Below are 17,596 nucleotides of genomic sequence, written 5' to 3' on the forward strand. Positions count from 1 at the left end.
AATATTTCCTTTTAATATTAGAAGGTACTGATGTTCATATACGCTGACATAAGAAGCATCAGACAACATCTTGTAAAATGATTTTTAATTTACTTTTTCATTTTTTCATCGGCTTCCCCTTCTGAGATGACTGGTTCAGAAATGGCATCACACTACCTGATGATGCTCTCCTGTATGTGGGCTGATATGTCACTAAGCAGGCATCTGTTGGCCTCAATGGAAGAGCAGGATGCTGACAGTACCAACTTAGCAATGGTTCCCCTTACTCTTTAATGTGGCCTCCACTTTAGGATTCCATTCAGTGGATCTCAGATGTAGACTTGTACCAAAAACCTCAAAGACAGTAAAAGAGACAAGGCTAGTTTTAAGAGGACTTGTATAAAGTGACAGACTGTTCATTACGTGGGTTTTCCCCTGTTGTCTACTCTTTTTTTTAACTCTTTTGTTCCCCAGCATGATGACACATTTGACAACAGGTAACAGCAAAAAAAAAGCCATTTCATAAATTCACCATCATGTTAAAGTACACCATTTCAAACGTTTTTCATCGTTTTTGATTCCCAGGAACACAATTGATGTTATGCAAATATTGTGCCTATGAAAAGTAGCCATTTCCCTTTGACCTTTTTACATTTTATCATTTCATAGCAGTGGATGTAAACTGATTTGGGGAATGACATCGACAAGCAGAAAAGATTATTTTCATGTCAAATATAATTTTGTCCAGATTTGTGACGGAAGGATCTATTTTACAAATTTACTTTTAGGTACGGTCAACATTGTTGGTTTTGTTGTTGCTCTTTTTCAGCGTTAATTTGACTTGTATGTATGAGGTTCATGTCACTTCTCTTTGCCGCTTCCCTTTGGTTTTTTCCACTATCACAAGCCTCCAGAAGCTGCTGCAAAGAAACCTTGACACAACATCATGCTGCCACCAGCAGGCTTCATGGTGGGGATGGTGTATTTTTTACTAATTTGTCAAGGATAAAAAAAACAACAACAACCTTGTTACATCCACTCTGTTGCAGTGCTGTAAGAAGGTAAAATATAAAAAGATTCAAGGGGATGAACATTTTCTACAGGCACTTTAAGAGACATCATAATCTATTACCATTTAGTACCAGAGGAGAGAAAGGGTGCATCTCAATAGGCTGGTGTAGCTCTGTCTCAATCTCCTGTTACTGAAATTATGTTAAGCCTACCAAGTTATTCAGTATATGTTTCTATTCCTTCAGAACGCTGTGTGTATGTGTGTGGCGAAGATATGGAGATACAGGTACTTCAAACAGGCATTTTTTTTTTAACTTGTGCTATACAAATTATCATACTACAAGTTGGTCATATTGAGATGCAGCCATGAGGTCGGCGAGACTAAATAATAGTCTCCGATCAGAGTGAACTGGATGACCCACAGATACGAACCATACAACTGGAGTAAAGGGTTTTTTTTTTTGGGGTTCCTGTCAGAAAGCATGTTGAAAAATAAAAATAAAATTAAGAATACTCTGCATTTAATTTAGACCAACAATGAGATTCCCATGTAGCACAAACATATTTACAAGCTCAAAAAAAAAAAGAAAGTAAAAACACTTCTATTGATGCTGAAATGTCCCAAACCCCCTGCCCACACATTTCTATTTAACCTACCCTTCTTTCATTCCTTTTAATCCAAAATAAAAACTGTACGTGAAAGACGTATGAAAATATAGGTTATTCCAACATGGTTGTGTCATGGGCCGTGCTCCTCTCATCTCCTCTATTTCTCCTTCTTCATCAACATCGTCCTCTTCTCCATCTCTCCCTCATTTCTCAGTAAGGGTGTTGGGTGTTGCTGATCTGTCCCGCTGGCCTGTCCCAACACAAAAACCCCTCCCAGACCCCAGGGCATGGCATTGAGTCACAGGATCACTGAAAGACTGTACAGCTCACAGCTCATCACGGTCCCTTGTGAGGATGGTGTATCGAGTCTCGCTGGGTGCGAGCTTTAGAAAGGAGCTATTGGGAGGACTGCTGGCAACTTCTACCCCCGTCTCCTCCTGATATCAAATTAGAAGCAAATGATTACATTTCACATGATGAAACAAACCCAACTTCCAGTGCCTTGACTGTGTGTGTGTGTGTGTGTGTGAGCTGCAGTTTAACCTGTCCAGGTGTGCTGTCAGTGGGGTCAGGACCATGGTGAAACTCCCGGTGAAGCTTTCCAGAGTGAAGGTCCAGCACAAACTGTCTCAACTTGCCAGGGATACTGTTAAAAAATAAATAAATACAAATTTAAGTTAGGGTTTTACGTTTGTACGTACTAGCTGATTATTCTATAAATCGCTCATTTCAGCAGGAGTGCTACCATTTCACAATTATGTACAAATCTGCAGGGCTGCAAATAATAATTACTTACATAATACTCTGTTGATTAGGTTCTCGATTAGTTGTATGGTCAATAAAATGTTGATCATTACTGTTTTCCAACCCTTAAATGATGATGTTCTCAAATGTCTTGTTATGTCCACAGACCAAAGTTAAATCAGTTTTAATGATTACTTATTTACATGAAGCAAAGAAACCAGATAATATTCACATTCATAAAGCTGGAAAAGAAATGTATTAATTATCACAAAACTTTCAAACCGACGAAGTAACTATTAATTGATCACCCAAGACTAAAGGACACATGTCTAGTCAACTGAGTTTCATGCTGGGAATCAGCACATGAAGAAGACAGAGGGACAGGCAGTGGTTTGACATGGTGGATCCTCCTGCATACAGTAGGTCCACGTTCATACGTGTCCACAGAGGTTCCCGAGGGTTCCGAGGGTTCACGTCAAATTTCATCACTCACCCATTTCCGCAGTGGTCCATGTGGACCCTAAACACAAGCACACCTCCAGTTTAAGTCCGTTTGGACACATGTTAATCCTAAACTTCTATCAACCGTGCATGTTACCAACACGTCCAAGAGCCAGAGATCAAATCCACAAAAGTGGAAATGAGCCTCACCCAGAGCCTCAAAAATCTGAATATGAAACCATCTTACTAAAGCCATGTTACCACCTATTGGAACGATGCGGCTCTGAACATATTTTGTTTGGTACCAAAATAACTGGCCCCGTTCTTCACTACCCTTCCCATGGTGTACCAGAGTTACTCCCCAGTTAGCCCTAATGACTTTGTATGAGTCTATTCTCATACAAAGGTCTTGTAAGCAGGGAAAAGCAAGCTGCTGGATGTCCTCCATTGTTGTCCCTTGTGTTGGGTTCAATGCCGTTGCACCGCTACAACATCACGCTATGCATCTCACTGACACGGCCATCAGGCACAGCACACGCGGGCCTACCAAACAGTCGAAATGTACCATGATGAAAACATGGCTTAAAGCAAAGTAGTACAGGAGGTGGACCAGAAAAATGTGATGATCAGAGAGATGCAGCAGGACATTAACTGTTCCATTACATCAGGTGTTTTAATGAGCATGAGGAGGATGCATTTGGATGTGGTTTGGAGAATTTTAGTACTGAAGTACTGAAACATATGTCATCACAGCAAAACAAATAAAAAAAAAATGATGAAGAACCAAGTCACATGAATACATGAATACAGTTTTGCATTAGGGTTTTGTTTTTTGTTTTTTTAAATGATCTATTCTTAGGCAAAATATTTAAACTTTTATCTTTTTAACTCCTTGCTTTTCCTTAAAAGTGAATGTGTTTGTTAGAGTGGTTCCGACATAAAGCACATCACATCAGACAAAAGCATTCCTCTACAGCAAGTCCAACAATAAAGACAGACCTGCTGGAATTACAGAGCAGGTCCGACTTTCACTGTTGATACGAGACAAAGGAGCTCATGACGCGAGTCCCTGCGGACGCATCATGAAGCCACATTAATCCACATCAATGTTGCTCTGTGACGTGTGCTCATTAACGACAGGTCATGAGCTGCTGTCATTTCACAGACAGAGCTGGTTCTCGGACACAGCTAACCATGCGTGTCTGAACAACATGCAGACACACAAATGCGTGTATATAACATACACTGCACTAATATAATTACAAGCTGTGCGCCACACGCAGTGGTGGTGATGTGATGAAATTAGGTTGTGGAGGCTGGTCAGTCCTCAGGGCTTCTGTCTATCTGATCAGACTCTGATTGGGGACCAGGGGCAGGCAGAGAGGTGGGGTGGGGCAGAATAAATGAGATTGAATTAGATTAGACTGGATTAGTTTAGCACTTATTGCACGTGCCAAATCATGTCACATTAGCTCTGGTGTCCTGGCCCGTTCATAAAGGACAGATTTTAAGAGGTGTGACATTTCTCTGGTGTTCAGTGCGTACTGGACTTTGGTGTGTGATTCTGTCCCAATGTGTGTGTAACGAAATTAACTTTTTTTCAATAGAGCCTGTTATGAACAATTTCACATGAGGGTAAATGATATCATTTAGCTCATGAGGGTCAGGCAATAACTATTCAAAAGTGTCCAAAAATGCTAAACATATCACACGTTCAGTGTTTGACAAGTAGAAGATTTATGTCTTAATTACAGGTGCAGCTGTAGTACATTTTCATTTATTTTATGGCCTTTCTTTGCATTTAAGTTTTCATTACCACTAACCCATAACTTCAAATGTTTGAGACATACACACAACAAATTAAACCACACTCAACAGCTATTATATCAAGAAACTATATGACAGAAATTCAGTGCATTTAGGGATGTAGAAATGGCCTGGTAAAGATGACCTGCTGAAGCTAAAACTGAACATCAGAAGGAGCAAGAAAGGTGATTTAAGTGACTTTTAAGATATGGTTGGTCAAGCCAGACGGACTGGTCTAAGTTTTTCAGAAACTGTTGATCTACTGGATCTACTGGAACACACACACCCATATCTGGTAATTACAGAGAATGGTTCAAAAATGAGAGAGTATCCAGTGAGCAGAAAATACCTTGCTGATAACAGCGGTCAAGGGAGAATTGAAAGAAAGGCAAAAAAAAACCCTCAACAAGTCAAATAAACAACAGAACTTTCTAAACTATTCCGTCTCTGAATGCACAACACATCGACCCTTGAAGCACATGGGCTACAGCAGCAGAAGACCACACTCAATGCTATGACCATGCACTCAATACATAATTATTAATAATAATTTTAAGTAATACATTTCAGCAACCACATAGACAATGTATCCACATGCAGAACAACATCATTTCATAGACAAACTGTGAGAGGAGGAACTTACTTGAGGTCTTTAAAGTCTGGAAAGACATACATGTGTCTGAATGAGTCAATAGCTATGACGGGGCAGTCAGCTGGAGTTTTCTGAATATGGAGCAGAGGATGGCGGAACTTATCACAATCTGCATGAAGGAAGTTTATAGACCCTGAGGAGAACAGAGGAAACATTAAGGATGGCTTGAAACCACTTTTTTACCTCCACTATACTGACATCAGAGTCTTTTACCTCTCATAAACAACTAAGCTGTTAATGAGACATTAATGCTAACGAATTTATCACAAGCCACTTCAGAAATGATAATGCTACAACTGCATGGAAAACATTTACCACCTCACTCACATGACGTGATGGTGGACATCTCTCTTTTGAGCAATCTGCCTGTGTTTGGTGAAGCATTTAGCTCATATTTGGGATTTACAGATCTTTTTGAATTTAAATTTCCTTTTTTCGACTATTTGAACCAATGACTTTGGCAAATATTAGACAATACAGATAGCGATTGCCTGACAGGTAAAGACAATGTACTCACCTTTCTCACTGATGAGCTGACGAGCCACTTCATGTTGGAATTTCTCTAAGCTCTCTGTGTCGTCTTTCAAATGGAACAAAATTAAGAACGGGATTCCCTCCTCAGTAAGCTCCTGGAATAAGAACAAACACATAGAGTGTCAAAAACCGATGAAGTCCAAGCTCATGACGCTCAGCAGATTGACTTCCCACAGACTCCAGGCAGTGTATCTACATATCCATATTTATAGATCTATTTTGACTACATCTATATGACTATTATCATGTCATGCTGTCAATGCCTTTAATTCAAAAAGCAGACAAACCTCTCCATTTTCAAACGTGATCTCCCTGACCAGAGGCACACACTTGTCCTGGGTCCAAGCATAAGTCAGGTCAAAGTTGGAGAGTGAGCCGAGGTAGATCATGTCAGGAGCGTTTTCGCCCTGTGGTTTGTAGATCACATTGTCTCCACTGAAGCGCTCGGCCTCAGAGACAGCACTAAAGGAAAAGCAGTTGAGAGAGGTTTAGGATTGACAAATATATAAAACAGAAGAATATCAAAACATTGGTTTACATGGAACCTATGACTCACCCAAAGGCAGCCGAGAATGTGCAGTCATCTCGCAGAATATTGGCAACTTTTTCATATGAGTGGTAACCATCAGAGTCCTTTGTTTCAAAGTAACCTATGATATTTCTTTTTGACTTCTATTTAAGAAAACAAAAAAGTTATGAATAGATGATATATTGTTATGATGAGAAAATCGTTTTATAGCCTGTATGTGTGTATTTGCCACTTACATCCAGAGTTTTAATCTCATCCAGTGAGTTCAGCTCTTTCACGGGGTCGACCTGCTGCTGCCGGATGAAGTCAGCAATGGCTACCACTGACCTCTGACCCCTGTATTCCCTCTTCATCATCATCCCATTGCGGAACAGTTTCAATGTTGGGTACTTGGTGATGCGGTACCGCTGAGCAATGTCCGCTGTACAAAGAGGCAAAGAAAGTACATAAAGAAAGACAAATCAATTGATGAAGAGGAGGAAGCAGAGTAAAAACACATGGGGATGGGTGGATAAGGAGCAGAGCAATGATAGAGTTGGCAGTTAAACCACATTCTGAAAAAAAGACACTGCCTTCAGAAAGCTTGCAGCTCTGATCTCCCACATGAAAGCTGCCCCCCCTGCTTAGAGTAAATATTCTCTCTGCACACAGTGAATGAGAGCATGTGCGCTTGTGTGTGTGTCTGTGTGGCAGGTGTCAATCTCTCTGCGGGGTGTCTTTAAGCCTCCAGTCTTCACAGGATGCAGCAGTTTTGTCATTAGTCTTCAAACAGTTTGCAGGTCATCAATAATTCTCTTTAATTTGCTTTATCTCAAAAGGCTGAGGCTGGTGGTTTGTGTGTCTGTGCTTTGGTGTGTTGGGCATCTATGTGTACATATGTCTATCAAATATAGAGTGTGTAGAGTGTGAATGTGCATTTTTGTATTACTTACATATATACAACTAGGGTGCCCTAGCAGTTTAGGCATTAAAAACAACCACCACATGAGCATTTCTTTTATTTTGGATAACATATACAACACATCATTTATGTTAACTGTAATATCCGCCCCAACATAACTAATAATTATTTGACTATGTTCCACATCCCTATAAAACAAATGCTATCTTTTGTTTTTCACTTTTTTGAGTTAAAAATAATCAATGGATGTCATGACTTCATCTTTACGCAGCTGGTACTTTTCTTGACAATGTTAGAAAGAAAACAAAACACTCACAATGTTGGTCACAGTCAACGCGAGCAAACACCACCTGCTTTGTGTCCGGGAACTCCTCCCGCACGGAGTTCGATGATTCCTCAAAAATTGGATGGAGCATTTGACTGAACCTACACCTGCAGGGTTGAAGTTGGAGTGATGTGAGCTCAAAAAGGCTTTCAGAAAAATAAATCATAAAAATCTCCACCACAAATGACACCAATCTAATCATATTCATGGAACCATGAAGCAATGACAGGAAATGTTATCAATACAAGCAAAATTTTAATTTAAACAAGGACATCACTTTATAAAGAGATCAGGTGATTGTGAGAGAGAAACAACACACTTACCAGTCGGCGTAAAAATTCACCAATGCTACCCCAGCATTATCTACAAGAAACAAATAGGAAATAAATATAAATTACTGAATAAAATCAATGTTTATTTTGTGACTACAATGAAATAAAGGACCATCTATGCACAAACATTCGACATTAATAACAGTGCACCAAACATAATATAAGTAAGCTACTTTACAGTTAATTTGAATATCATAATAACCTAGATGTGATGAGATATGTGATGGTAAAGATACTGACATGTTTAGAAATTATAAGGAAATGATTGGTAAAATGTCTCTGTACACACTAACATACAATTACATAATGGCCCAAATTTCACTCCAGTCTGTTGACTGGACTGACTTCATAATAGCCTCATACCAAAGAGGTAAAGATGGAAAATATGCATCTCTTAAGGACATTTGCCAAAGAATTATAATGACAATGGGAATGTCTGCTTATTTACTTTTTTTTTAGAAAGAAAAACATACAAGTATCAAGCTAAGCCAAACAGCTGTTGTCTATAGCATTACATGATGATGGTGTCTTCTCAAGTAACTTTCAGCAAGCATTTTTCTTTAATACACGTTTGAGTAGTTAAGTTGTACATCTTACTTAAGATATCATCAATGTTGCCCGAGTCCAGACTGATGATTTCTGCTACACCAGCACTTGAAAGGCCTATCACCTGCAGACAGAAAATGGATTAGCATAAAACCATGAAAAGCAAATATGCAGTTAGCACAGCAGCATGGCGGAAAGAAAAAAGACAGAATGTAGTTGACTCTGGACAAACTGGACAAACTGGACGAACAGGTCTGTCAGCAAACAGTCAGCATATATTATTAGCATGTTACAAATTCTGCTAAAGCTCAGAATTAAGTTATCAGCCAAAATCTCATGGACAAATGTTATTGCTTAATAGAAAACAATTTTAATCCTTTGAATATGCTCTCTTTCAGTCAGGCGGTTTCTTTGTCATCTTATCTTACACATGGGCTACAACCATAAAAATGGGATTCCAGACAAATTGAAATATGCACCTTAGGCATGGTTGAAAATGGCTTTTCCAAGGTCTATTTACAATGACTTTATTAAAGTGAACTGAGCTTTGGTCTTAAACAGAGCATGGTCCTAAATCTGCTTGATCTCATGCTTTGTATGTAGTGGGAAAAATACACCACATACATTAAGAGCATGTTGATGATATTTATTGTCATATATCACTGATGAAACAATAACTGTTGTGCTGTTGGGATGTTTATCTTTTGCGAGGGAAATTAAATTAAAAACGTGTTTCTTCTTCACTGTTTGTGACTCTAGCTCCATATACCTTCCATACAGCTCCAGTTGTATAAAAAATACACACAGAGGTAATTTGAGGCCTAAAATTACATTGACTGAGGGGTGATGGGGTGAATAACTGCCATGCAAAAACAATTGAAGCCTAAACAAATGCAAAAGCCAATGTTTATCAATGCAGACATCAAGACAGAAGAACACACGATCACTTCACAATCAAAATATTTCAGCAAGACTATAGCTTTAAACGTACTTATCGACAAATGTATGTAATAATTCTTAATCACAGTTCTGTTTTGAGCACAGTCCTTCAACACAGTCCAAAGACCTTCAAAGAAGAGGGTCTTCGAACTGTGACTGGGAAGCCTTAACTGCGGAAGGCAGCACCACGCCCCCCAATGCACAGCCCTCCAGCAACTCTTCTCCTAATTATTTCTGGCAGGTTGTACAGTAAGAAGTGCAATGCTGCATTGTTACATTAATTAAGTTTAACCAAAGTTAGGCAAAATAGAAAATCCTATGCATGTGAACTCATCTTAAGTCTTCAGTGAATAAGCCATAACATTCAAGCTGTTAAATGGTTAAATTTGGGGGTTTTCAATGTGAAAGATCTACAAATCTAGATTTAGATTTTGCAATAATGCCTCACAGCCATGAAGAGAAAGCACAATGTAGCATTTAAATGCATTCACCCAGTTTGGTTACAAGGCCAGTCTCCGCCTGTTTTGGTTTCACTTACAATTAGTTCGATACTGCATTATAAAGAAAGGCAGCAAAACCCTCACATTTCAGAGCTGGGATTGGTGAATATTTAGTGTGCAGCTTGAATATTAGCCTTTACTGTAAGTTGACTTGTCATTTATTTTAAACAAATATTTTAACTGACTAACCTGTTGACTATTTACCCAAAAAGTTAGTTGTAAATTAATGTTCAAGCTGCTGGGAAAAATACTGCACCATCCCAAAGCCCAAGCTGACATCATAAAATGTCAATTTAGTTTTTATCAGAAAACACAACACAATCCACAACACAAACATATTCAACTTAAAAAAACACATAATGCCCACAGTCTAAAATCATTTGGTTATCAAAAGAGCTGCTTATAAATATATTGTTTCCTGTTCTTTTTCTAACTTCGTTCGGTGTTTCACTATGGGATATCGCCTTGGCATGACCAACCAGGGAAGCTCCAATGGCACCACGTCTGTCAGTGACAGACAGGTCGAGCTGTGCTGGGGCACCGCCCCCTTCATACTATCACAGCCGACCCGCCCCTCAAAATCATTCTCGCTTTCTTCCCGTGAAGAAACTGTGTGGAAGCTCCCTCAGCTATTCGGGCTAGCTTGGTGTTGCTAAACTGTTCGCAGACGCGCCGTTAAGGTCCTCGTCGCCGAACGCAGTCCCTGGCTTACGTCCTTTATTTGCTGAGTAAGTTCTTCGCAAGAAGTTTTCCACTTGATCTTGGTGTAGTGTCCGCGTCAAGGCGAGCTGCTCCACCGACCACCCTGTATTATCTACCGGGGGTCGGTTAACTGTAGATCAGTTACCCACAGACTAACGCGTTGCGGCGAGTCAGCGTGGATACGGTTGACATTTGTTTGTTAACTGTGTGTTTACCGGGAGCGGAGCTAACGTGTCGCGGCGAGCTAACTCTTAGGTGTTTCGTTAGCTAGGACCTTAAACTCCGGGTGCTAACGCTAATTACCGAGCAGGGCTTAGCATCACAGCTAATCTGCCGGGTGCACGGTGTCTTAGCCGACAAGCTACATCAGTCACCGAGAGTAAAGCTAACGCATTACGGCGAGCTGACTTTACGGTGCTTGGTGAGCGATCTCCGTGCGCGACGAAATGTCTCTCTCTTCGCCCGCTGCCATGTCCTCGACCGCAACCCCCGCCAAAGGGCCGGTTTCGAAGGTCAAAGAGGCTGCATCCCGCCTGTGTCCCGCGTCATGCGGCTCATCCATCTCAGGCAGGGACCCTCATCCCATGTGTATTACGTGCATGGGTGCTAAACACGCACAGGCGTCTCTGGCTGACCCGCAGTCGTGTCCACACTGCGCGGATATGCCAGAGAAAATTTTGGAGAGGAGACTGAGAGTGGCGGTCGCTAATTCTCAGGACCCATGTCTGTCGGGAGAAACCGCTGTGGCTAAAACTCCCCATGTACCGCGAGCTACCACGAGCTGGGCGGATATGATGGAGGAGGAATACACAGACATGCCGCCACTCTTTGAGGAGCTCCCTGGCGTAGAGCCAGAGGAGGATGCTGAGGGCTATGCCAACTCAGACATTCTCAACTTGGATGATATGGAGGAGGACGAGGACGATGCCACTTTTCCAGTGCCTTCTCGCCCCTCCAGTGCATCTGATGTCGCTCCTCCAGCTGACAGCAGCCTTTACGAGGTCTGTAAACGAGCTGCTTCTAAGCTGGGCATACAGTGGCCTGCAGTTCAGGACGCAGGTGGCACTGAGAGGGACCTTTATGATGGTAAGAGGCTTCCACCAGCTCAACCACCAGCCAAACAGCTCCTTCCAGCCGTGCCTGCGTGCATGAGGGAAATGAGCCGTTTTTGGTCCTGTCCCTTTAAGAACAAGCTCCCCACCAAAGGATGTTCTAAACTGGAGATCCATGGGATGAAGGAACTGGGGCTGTCCGAACCCCCAGTGGTGGAGTCTTCAGTAGCCCACCACCTTCACCCTGATCGCCGCTCTGTCTCGGCCTCCTCTAACATCGCTCTGCCTAGTAAGATGGAACGCGTCACATCTTCCATCTTCCAGAGGATGTATAAATATGCAGCTCAGTCAGTCTGTTCTCTGAATGCAGTTACACTGCTGTCTGCGTACCTGGCTGAGATTTTGGAGGAGATGGGCCGCCAATTGGACTCTGGAGCACCAAACCCAGCTCTTTGGGACGAGATCTGTGTGGTGAATGATCTCATCCTGCGCTCCTCACGGGGAGCAGTGCAGGGCAGTGGCCGAGTTATGGGCCTCGCTGTCTCAGGAGAGAGGGCCCTGTGGCTGAACCACTCGAGCCTGAGTGATGCACAGAAGGCGGATGTGATGGATGCCGCATACGACCCCACCAAAGGTCTGTTTGGCCCAGCTCTGGAGAGGATGAGGGAAACCAGCACCCTCAGAAAGCAGGAGGGAGAAGCCTTTGATCTCTGTCTGCCCAGGAGACAAGCCCCTCGCCCCCCTCAGGCCGCCAAGCCCACCTTTGCAGCCTCAGCTGCCGCAGTGAGGAGACGTCAGAGCAGTGCCCGCCCTCAGAGGCAGACTGGTCAGCAGGGCAACCAGCAGCCCAGGTCTGACGCCCAGAGACCGTGGGGCAAACACTCCTTTGCAGCGGTCGCAGCAAAGAACCGCCCGTCTCACCCCACTGACGGAAAGAAGAAGCGGGCGTCCTAACAACCCCAGCTTCTCCATCTCCCCCTCCGGTCAAGTTAAGAGTCATGGAGGGGGACCACCAGGACCCCGTCATGTGTGGTTCAGGAACCCTGGCTGTTGTTTGTTCTCCAGGGCTCCTTGTTCAGTCTCCCATGTGGCAGGCCCACGGGGAGAAGACACAGGGGTTCTCCAAGTTAATGTGTCACCAAACACTTCCACCCTGTCCAAACCTGTTGCAAATAAAAACAGCATTTTCGCAGCCAGGCACAAAGCCAAGGGCGAGATGCAAAATAAAAAACACAAAAATAAATCAATGTCATGCACCCCCCTCGCCACCAGAGGGAGCTCACGCTCCACTGGCGAGACACGATTCTCACCGAGTCGTGGGGGTGACGTCACCACAGCTCGACACAGGACCTCTCTCTGTCAGAGCGGACGGGTGGCGCGCATGCGCAGTTCACCCATGGATTCTATCCACTGTATCTCACGGATACAGACTTCAATTTGCCATGAAACCACCCAGGTTCAACGGTGTGTTAGTTTCAGTGGCCAAGGGGGACGCTGCACGGGTTTTGGAAGACGAAATAACGTCTTTACTGAGCAAACGAGCTATCAGAGCTGTCACGGCCGCGGAGTCACAACAGGGTTTCTACTCCCGGTACTTCCTCATTCCCAAGAAGGCAAGCACAGCCCTTCGCCCCATCCTAGATCTCCGTGTGCTAAACAAACACCTACGGAAATACACATTCAGGATGTTGACACACAAAGTGCTCTGTCGCTCTATCCGTCAGAGAGATTGGTTTGTAACGATCGACCTCTCGGACGCGTATTTTCACATCGCCATTCACCCTGCACACAGAAAATATCTCAGGTTCGCTTTCCAAGGCAAAACCTACGAGTATCAAACTGTCCCATTCGGGCTGTCGTTAGCTCCGAGGGTATTCAGCAAGTGTGTGGAGGGGGCTCTGTCTCCATTACGGAGCAAAGGCATCAGAATTTTTTCGTACATAGACGATTATCTGATATGCGCTGGCTCGCACGAGCAGGCGGTCATGGATTCTGCTGTGGTGATAAATCATCTCAGGGATCTTGGGTTCAGTATAAACTGGACGAAAAGTCAGATAGAGCCCGTACAGTGTGCGGAGTATCTGGGTCTGAAAATAAACTCCCTGTCATATCGCGTCACGCTATCAGACGGGAGAATAAAATCTCTCACACAGTGTCTCTCCCTCTTTCAGATGGGGAGAGTCGTGTCGTTTCGACTATGCCTACGTCTGCTCGGCCTGATGGCATCAGTGATAGCTGTAGTGCATTTAGGTCTGTTGATGATGAGAGATTTTCAGCGGTGGGTTGCGGCTTTGCACCTGTGCCCGCGCCGTCACCTCAACCGCAGAGTGAAAGTGACTCGGACCTGTGTGAAGTCTCTCCGTCAGTGGAGGAACGCAGGGGCGTTCACCACGGGGGTCCCGCTGGGGACGGTGACGTCCAGGGTTACCATGACAACGGACGCTTCCCTGTCAGGGTGGGGAGCAACGATGTCAGGCAGAGCGGTGAATGGCTCCTGGGGTCCAGAAATGGCCCAGATTCACATAAATGTTTTGGAGCTCTGGGCAGTGTTTCTAGCGCTGAAACACTTCCTGCAATTTCTCCGAGGCCGTCATGTTCTGGTGAAAACAGACAACTCCACTGTGGTAGCCTATGTCAACCGTCAGGGAGGCACTCGCTCACTACGGTTACACAAGTTGGCTCGGGAGATGATACTGTGGAGCAGCACCAGGCTCCTCTCACTCAGGGCGACACATGTGCCGGGAGTTCTGAACAGAGGGGCGGACTTGATGTCTCGTGGGAATCCTCTGTACGGGGAATGGTCTCTGCACCCGCAGGTTGTGGACCAGATTTGGAAGAGATACGGCCGAGCCGCCGTAGATCTCTTCGCCTCGCAGGAAAACGCCCGCTGTCCGCTGTTTTTCTCCCTGTCGGACATCACTGCACCTCTCGGTGTGGATGCTCTGGCTCACCCGTGGCCAAACGTGCTGCTCTACGCATTCCCTCCCCTCAGTCTGATTTCCCCCACCCTGGCCAGGGTGAGGGAGCAGAATCTGTCTCTCATACTGGTGGCGCCAAGATGGCCGTCCAAACACTGGGTGGCGGAAATAGTTCAGATGTTGGCGGGCGACCCCTGGCCTCTGCCCATACGCAGAGACCTCCTGTCCCAGGCACGCGGGGAGATTTACCACCCCCACCCAGACCGCGTGGCGCTCTGGGCCTGGCCCGTGAGAGGTTTAATTTGGACGCAGCAGGACTGCCTCCGCAGGTTATAGACACCATTCAGAGTGCAAGGGCTTCCTCCACCCGTGCTTTGTACGGCTGTAAATGGCGGGTTTTCGAGGAATGGTGTGAGTCTAGACTCACAGTCCCTTTTCAGTGTTCAGTTGTGGACCTGTTGTGTTTTCTACAGGAGCTGGTGGATAAAGGAAGAGCTTTTTCCACAGTAAAAGTGTACCTCGCTGCCATCTCAGCATGTCACGTGGGTTTTGGTGATAAACCGGTGGGACAGCACCCCCTGGTTTGTCGCTTTATGAAAGGTGCACGTCGAAAGCTCCCAGTTTCTAGGCACCTGGTTCCACTGTGGGACCTTCTGGTGGTGCTGGATGCCCTTTCTCAGCATCCCTTTGAGCCTTTGGAGGCTGTGGGGATGAAGTTTGTGTCTCTGAAAACGGTTCTGCTTTTGGCTTTGTCTACGGCGAAGCGCGTGAGCGACCTTCAGGCGTTGTCTATCCGCCCTTCCTGTCTACAGTTCGGTCCGGGACTCTCCAAGGTTTGCTTGCGGCCCAATCCGGCTTTTGTGCCTAAGGTGGTGGAGTCGGCTTACAGGTGTCCCACAGTAGAGTTGCTGGCTTTTCACCCGCCTCCATTCTCCTCGACGGAGGAGCAGAGGCTTAACACTTTGTGTCCGGTGAGGGCTCTGCAGTCCTACGTGAGTAGGACGGCAGATTTCAGGCGTACTGACCAGCTGTTTGTTTCCTGGTCCACTACCCATAAGGGCAAGCCATTGTCCCGCCAGAGGCTGTCTCACTGGATTGTGGAGGCCATTTCTGTGGCGTACAGTTGCAAAGGTTTGCTGCCGCCCCAGGGTTTGCGTGCTCATTCCACCAGGAGTATAGCTGCTTCCTGGGCTCTGTTTAGAGGGGTGTCTGTTCAGGATATTTGTGCTGCGGCGAGCTGGGCTACGCCTCACACCTTTGTCAAGTTTTACAGGCTAGATGTCTCTGGTCCTTCTTTGGCCCAAGTGGTGCTCGGTGCCGGTGCTCCGGGGTTGGAGTGATGTTGTCACTCAACCTTTTGTGGTAGTTAGGCTTCGGGAGTCATATGCAATCCGGGAGTGGTCTATATCTCCCATAGTGAAACACCGAACGAAGTTAGAAAAAGAACGAAGGGTTACTCAACGTAACCCCGGTTCTTTGATAACAGAGTGAGGTGTTTCACTATGGGATATCGCCTTGGCATGACCAACCAGGGAAGCTCCAATGGCACCACGTCTGTCAGTGACAGACAGGTCGAGCTGTGCTGGGGCACCGCCCCCTTCATACTATCACAGCCGACCCGCCCCTCAAAATCATTCAAGACCGGTTTCTTTCCGTGCCTAATGCAAGAAGGGGCGTGTGGTGAAACACCTCACTCTGTTATCAAAGAACCGGGGTTACGTTGAGTAACCCTTCGTTTCTCTGACAGTTGAACCAACACAACAATGAGGATCAAAACCCTGTGGACTTCCTGTTCACCACACAGAGTGACAAAGCTGTTAACTGTTGAGAAATACCACAGTTAGACCACTTTAACATTTGTAAAGATACTTCTGTGCAGCTCAGATGTAACTTTTCAGTTTCCTTTATAGGCCCTGACTGCGCTCTCTCCAGTTCCGGCTTTTCAGCCAATAAGAATGAGCCACAACAGAGGAATTCACCAATCGGTGAGCGTCAATCAGAGACACTAATATATCCTATCAATAACTTCGTGCATCTGTATAGCAGCAAATATTAAGTCCAAGTGAATAAATCAGACCAAACATTACATTAAATGTCTAAACTAACCGTGCTTTAGCATTAGCATCCACCTCCCAGCTGTCAGTAAGTGGCAACATTCAATACTAGCTGACCGCTCGACTTCTCAACAAACTTAGTCAAACTTCAACTCGTGTGTTTTCCACCTACACTGAGAGGGTACACTGTCTTAGAAAAGAATCACTGACTTATATGAGATGGACTATGGCTGGTTAGAACACCACTGGTCGTGGTATTTCACACTACCGGCTAAGTTGACACCGCAGCTGAATAAGTCGATTAAATATAAAGAGGAACAGAGGGTGTAACGCAGTTCAGCCTGGTAGATAGACGCAGCTTTGGAGCAGAGAGAGTTTTGTTACCCTCAGCACTTAATAGCCACGTATCATGCCAGCAGAGACTCATCGGTTAGCTAGCAGCTAACTAACCTTAGCTTAAAGCGGCTACTAGTTAAGAGTGAATTGCAAAGCTGCGACACGGAGGCTTACCAGCAGTATAACCGTGACGTAGCGGATTTCCAGAGAGGAAGATGCTGCTAACAGTTTCATTGTACAGTGGAGTTATTTCTGAGGTGGTGGTGGTGGTGGTGGTAGTACTCTTCAGTCTTCCCAGTCTGTTACGACGCCGCTATTCTCACCGCAGCAGGAAACTGGCGGCGAACCGATTTCACTGTGACCACGGATGCGAAGTGGCGTTTCCTTATTTTTCTTTGGCTTTGTGGGTAATGTAGTTTTTAAAGTCAATGCACAAGTTTATCTGGTAAGTGAAGAAAACACCAAACATGGCGGCGCGTTGCTGTGTGACAGTGGTGGGAGTTGTAGTATCTTTGTAATCCAGACGGTAAAGACTGAACGGGACGTCTTGGAAGAAAACTTTCCAGGTTTTCATCTGATAGGAAAAGAGAGCCAAAAGGTAAATAAAACACCGACGACGAGTATGATTAAGGAACACTGATTTCCAAGACAATGACGTTAACGTTACACTTTGTTTTGTTGATGCA

At 44.7% G+C, this 17,596-nt stretch overlaps 1 protein-coding gene across 1 annotated transcript; it reads right to left on the reverse strand.

Annotated features, from left to right (window-relative positions):
* Positions 1-68: 68 nt before the first annotated feature.
* On the reverse strand, positions 69-17,246 carry erp44 (endoplasmic reticulum protein 44). Its single transcript, XM_044035628.1, has 11 exons — positions 17,085-17,246; positions 8,461-8,533; positions 7,855-7,894; positions 7,523-7,638; positions 6,542-6,726; positions 6,333-6,448; positions 6,064-6,238; positions 5,760-5,871; positions 5,234-5,375; positions 2,143-2,245; positions 69-2,036 (listed from the first exon to the last, which is right to left on the reverse strand). Exons 1-11 carry the CDS (start codon positions 17,142-17,144, stop codon positions 1,926-1,928), a joined length of 1,233 nt encoding a protein of 410 aa, XP_043891563.1. The 5' UTR covers positions 17,145-17,246; the 3' UTR covers positions 69-1,925.
* Between the last annotated feature and the right edge of the window lie 350 nt (positions 17,247-17,596).

This window comes from Solea senegalensis, linkage group LG10 (assembly GCF_019176455.1).
Source record: "Solea senegalensis isolate Sse05_10M linkage group LG10, IFAPA_SoseM_1, whole genome shotgun sequence".
NCBI classification, from domain to species: Eukaryota; Metazoa; Chordata; class Actinopteri; order Pleuronectiformes; family Soleidae; genus Solea; species Solea senegalensis.

What these genes read in the sequence shown, in the direction of transcription:
- erp44 (XM_044035628.1), bottom strand. Translation starts at nt 17,144, where the DNA reads ATGAAACTGTTAGCAGCATCTTCCTCTCTGGAAATCCGCTACGTCACG. An exon ending in CAACATTGATGATATCTTAA is followed by an intron (nt 7,895 to 8,460) that starts GTAAGATGTACA and finishes TGTTTCTTGTAG; the next exon opens with ATAATGCTGGGGTAGCATTG. An exon ending in CGTTGACTGTGACCAACATT is followed by an intron (nt 6,727 to 7,522) that starts GTGAGTGTTTTG and finishes CTCTTTGTACAG; the next exon opens with CGGACATTGCTCAGCGGTAC.